The sequence below is a fragment of the Brassica oleracea genome, chromosome C3, assembly GCF_000695525.1.
Source record: "Brassica oleracea var. oleracea cultivar TO1000 chromosome C3, BOL, whole genome shotgun sequence".
NCBI classification, from domain to species: domain Eukaryota; kingdom Viridiplantae; phylum Streptophyta; class Magnoliopsida; order Brassicales; family Brassicaceae; genus Brassica; species Brassica oleracea.
Window position 1 is genome coordinate 41,839,068 of NC_027750.1, and position 3,718 is coordinate 41,842,785.

The following is a 3,718-nucleotide window of genomic DNA, read 5'->3' on the forward strand; positions in this document are numbered from 1 at the left end:
TGACTGACCGGATCGTTCCTAACCCGTCATGTAGCGCTTCCGGACCATGGTGTTGGGTTGGACGGCCAGTCATGTTCTTGTTTGATTGTTGGCTGGCCGGTTGGCTCATTCATTTCTAACCCTGGGTGTTCGATGGTCGATCGGTCATGTTCTTGTTTGATTGTTGGCCCGTTGGTCGACCATATGTCTAGGACGGTTTGGGGGTGTTACACTCGGTCTCAAGATTACTTGGGTGATCAAGCAGCTATGCGACAATTTCAGGATCTAGTGTCAAATTGTAATCTCTTGTATATACCATACGTGGGATCCGTGTTCACCTGGTGGAACAAGAGAGTTTTGAACCCTGTGGGAAAGAAGTTGGATCGAGCGCTAATTAATGGAGACTGGCTCAGGGTGTTTCCACAGTCTTATGCCAAGTTTGATGCTGGAGGGGTTTCGGATCATGCTTGCTGTACGGTAACATTAACTAAGTGTCATGTTAGCACCCGGAAACCTTTCAAATTCTTTAATTTCTTGATTGAGAATGAGGAATTGAAGCCCCTATTTGCTTGGAAGTGGGCTGAATCCGAGCCATTACACCATTTCAGAACGGTTTTACACCGGTTCACCAGAAATTAAAGTCCTTCAAGTAAGATATCCGGTCTCTCAACAGGACTCACTACGGGGACCTCCCTCTCCGTAAAAAGAAGGCATTTGAGGATCTTTTCACCTGTCAATCTCAAGTATTAGGAAACCCGTGTGCAACCACCTTCCAGGCAGAGGTTGAGGCAGCAACTAAATGGCATCGGCTTGCACATCTAGAGGAGAAGTTATATAGACAGAAATCTCGCATTCAGTGGCTCGAGTTAGGAGATCAGAATACTATTTTTTATCATAATGCTTGTCAGGAAAGGAAAGCCAAAAACAACATCAATGTTCTATTTACTGAGACTGGTGAGACTCTCACCAACCCTTCTGCCATTAAGCGTGAAGCAGTTAACTACTTCCAAAGGTTTATGTAGTCACAGCCGGATAATGTAGAAAATGCCACCATGGAAGACTTGCAGGATCTTTTAAGCTTCAGGTGTCATATGACAGATGCATCGATGTTAGTTGCCCCGTTTACGACAGAAGAGATCCATGGTATGTTACTAACACTCCATAATGGAAAGGTGCCAGGACCAGATGGTTTTACTAAGGAGTTTTTCGTGGCAATGTGGCCCATAGTGGGAAGGGACTTTGTTATCGCAATCCAGTCCTTCTTTCAATGTGGCTTCCTCCCAACCGGTGTAAATGCTACCATCCTAGCTTTGATTCCCAAGAAGAATCCAGATCACACAATGAAGGATATCCGGCCAATTGCTTGTTGCAATCTGATGTACAAGGTCATCTCGAAGCTCCTCTCTAACAGGCTAAAAAATATTCTACCATACGCTATTGAACCTAATCAATGTGCATTCATCAAGGGAAGAATTCTTTTGGAGAATGTCTGTCTAGCATATGAATTGTTCAAGGGATACCATCTGGACTCTGCTACTGACCGGGCCACTGTCAAATTTGACATCTCCAAAGCTTTCGATACTGTGAAGTGGGGATTCATTGTTTCTGTCCTACAAGCCATAGGGTTGCCGGAATTGTTTATCCATTGGATCCAGCTCTGTGTCTCCACCGCTTCCTTCTCAGTGGCTATAAATGGTGAATTAGAAGGGTTTCTTACTAGTGCCAGAGGAAAAAGACAAGGTTGTTCTGTATCACCCTATCTTTATGTGATTTTGAAAAGTGTTATGTCCAAGCTCCTAAACAAGTCTGCTGCGGAGGGCGTTCTTGATTATCATCCAAACTGTCGAGCGGTGAGGCTTACCCATTTAAGCTTTGCGGATGATATCTTGGTTTTTACTGATGGGAAGGTCTCTTCATTGAATGGGGTGCTCGGTGTGATGGAAAAATTTGCTAGAATGTCAAGTCTACATGTAAATGTGATGAAGTCATCGCTCTATTCAGCAGGACAAAACAAGCATCTTCTGCAGCAGTTTGAATCAATTCAGCAGGACAAAACAAGCATATTCTGCAGCAGTTTGCTGATTCAATAGGGCTCTCAGTGAGTGCTTTACCATTTCGATATCTCGGTCTTCCTATAACGCTTAGGGCGTGGACCAAGCTTGACTACGAATCACTCATTGATAGGATTTGCAACAGATTCTTGGCCTGGTCCCATCGGTCTCTATCATTTGCAGGCAGGCTACAGTTGATTAAATCGGTTATCCCTAGTATCATTAACTTCTGGTGCACGGTTTTTATTCTACCAATGGCCTATTTGGCTGAGATCGAAAGTCTTTGCAGTGCGTTTTTGTGGTCTGGCTCACCGAATGTTCATCAGATAGCGAAGTTTTCTTTGAAGGATTTATGTTTACCCAAGTGTGAAGGGGGTTTGGGGATTCACAAGCTTCGAGAAACAACAAAGGTCTTTGCATTGAGGCTTATATGGCGGCTCTTCACTCTATCGGGTTTTCTATGGGTTGCTTGGGTTGGAGCTGAGTTGTTCGGTGGTGGATCTTTTTGGGATGCAAAAGACTCAAATAAGGGTTCATGGCTTTGGCGCAAACTGCTTAAACTTCGCCCAGAGGCTTCAAAGTTTATGAAAATTGATGTTAGAAGTGGTGAATCGACATTATTCTGGTTTGACGACTGGTTAGGGACTGGAAGTATTATTGACGACACAGGAGAGTTGGGATTGTGATACTTTGGAAATCCTCGTCAAGCTACAGTATCTGAAGCTTTCACAAATGCGGTTTGCGCGATGAGAAGTCGAGGGAGAAGAGTGTTTGGTGCTGTCTATAATGCAATTGAGAATGCTTCGCGGCCGGATGAGTCTATGGGAAGAGATGTAATGTTATGGAGACATGACGAGGGGACTTTTAAGGATCACTTTTCTGCAGCACGTATATGGGATCAGATTAGAGTTAAAGGTCATGAGGTCTCTTGGCAACGACTCGTCTGGTTCGCACAAGGCGTACCACGTCATGCTTTCATCGTCTGGCTGGCTTTCAAGGATAGGCTCTCCACAGGTGTTCTTATGTGGCAGTGGGGGATCCCACAAGGTTGTATGTTCTGTGGAGAGAGGGAAGAAAGTAGAGACCATTTGGTCTTTCCTTGTCCTATCACATTCACCATATGGACTACACTAACAGTAAAGCTTCTTGGCACTTCGGCCTCTTCGGACTGGCGTACTACTATCACCTCATTACTAAGACGTAATCGACACAAACTGGATGCCATCCTTCTTGCGACTGATCTTCCACACAACTATCTATCATGTCTGGAGGGAACGAAACTCGCGTCGACACCAAGGTCTATGGCTTACTACAGACACGCTCACCAGACAGATTAATAAAGCAATTCGCAACAGAATCTCTTCTTTGAAGTATACGTGGAGCCATAAGTTGGAAGGTCTATTTCGTCGGTGGCTAGAAGTCTTTTCGAGATGATATGCAAGGTGTTTTGGTTTATAGATTCGGTTGGGGAGGAAAAAAAAGTCTTTGGTTAGAGATTTAGAGGTTTAGATTTCATACACACTCCTTTGTAAATATTCATTCTTTGATTAATCAATATAAAATTTAATAAAAAAAAAATATATTACCATTTGATATAAAAGCGAAAAATAGAACAAGTAAATATACAATATAAGAAATGAAAAAACTACATTAAATATATATCTGAAAAATGTATTGTTTACATTTTT

General features: G+C 43.1%; 1 protein-coding gene across 1 annotated transcript; it reads left to right on the plus strand.

Annotated features, from left to right (window-relative positions):
- The first annotated feature begins 2,776 nt into the window (after window positions 1–2,776).
- LOC106330645 lies at window positions 2,777–3,367 on the plus strand. Its single transcript, XM_013769085.1, has one exon. The coding sequence runs from the start codon at window positions 2,777–2,779 to the stop codon at window positions 3,365–3,367; it is 591 nt and encodes a 196-aa protein (XP_013624539.1).
- The last annotated feature ends 351 nt before the right edge of the window (window positions 3,368–3,718 follow it).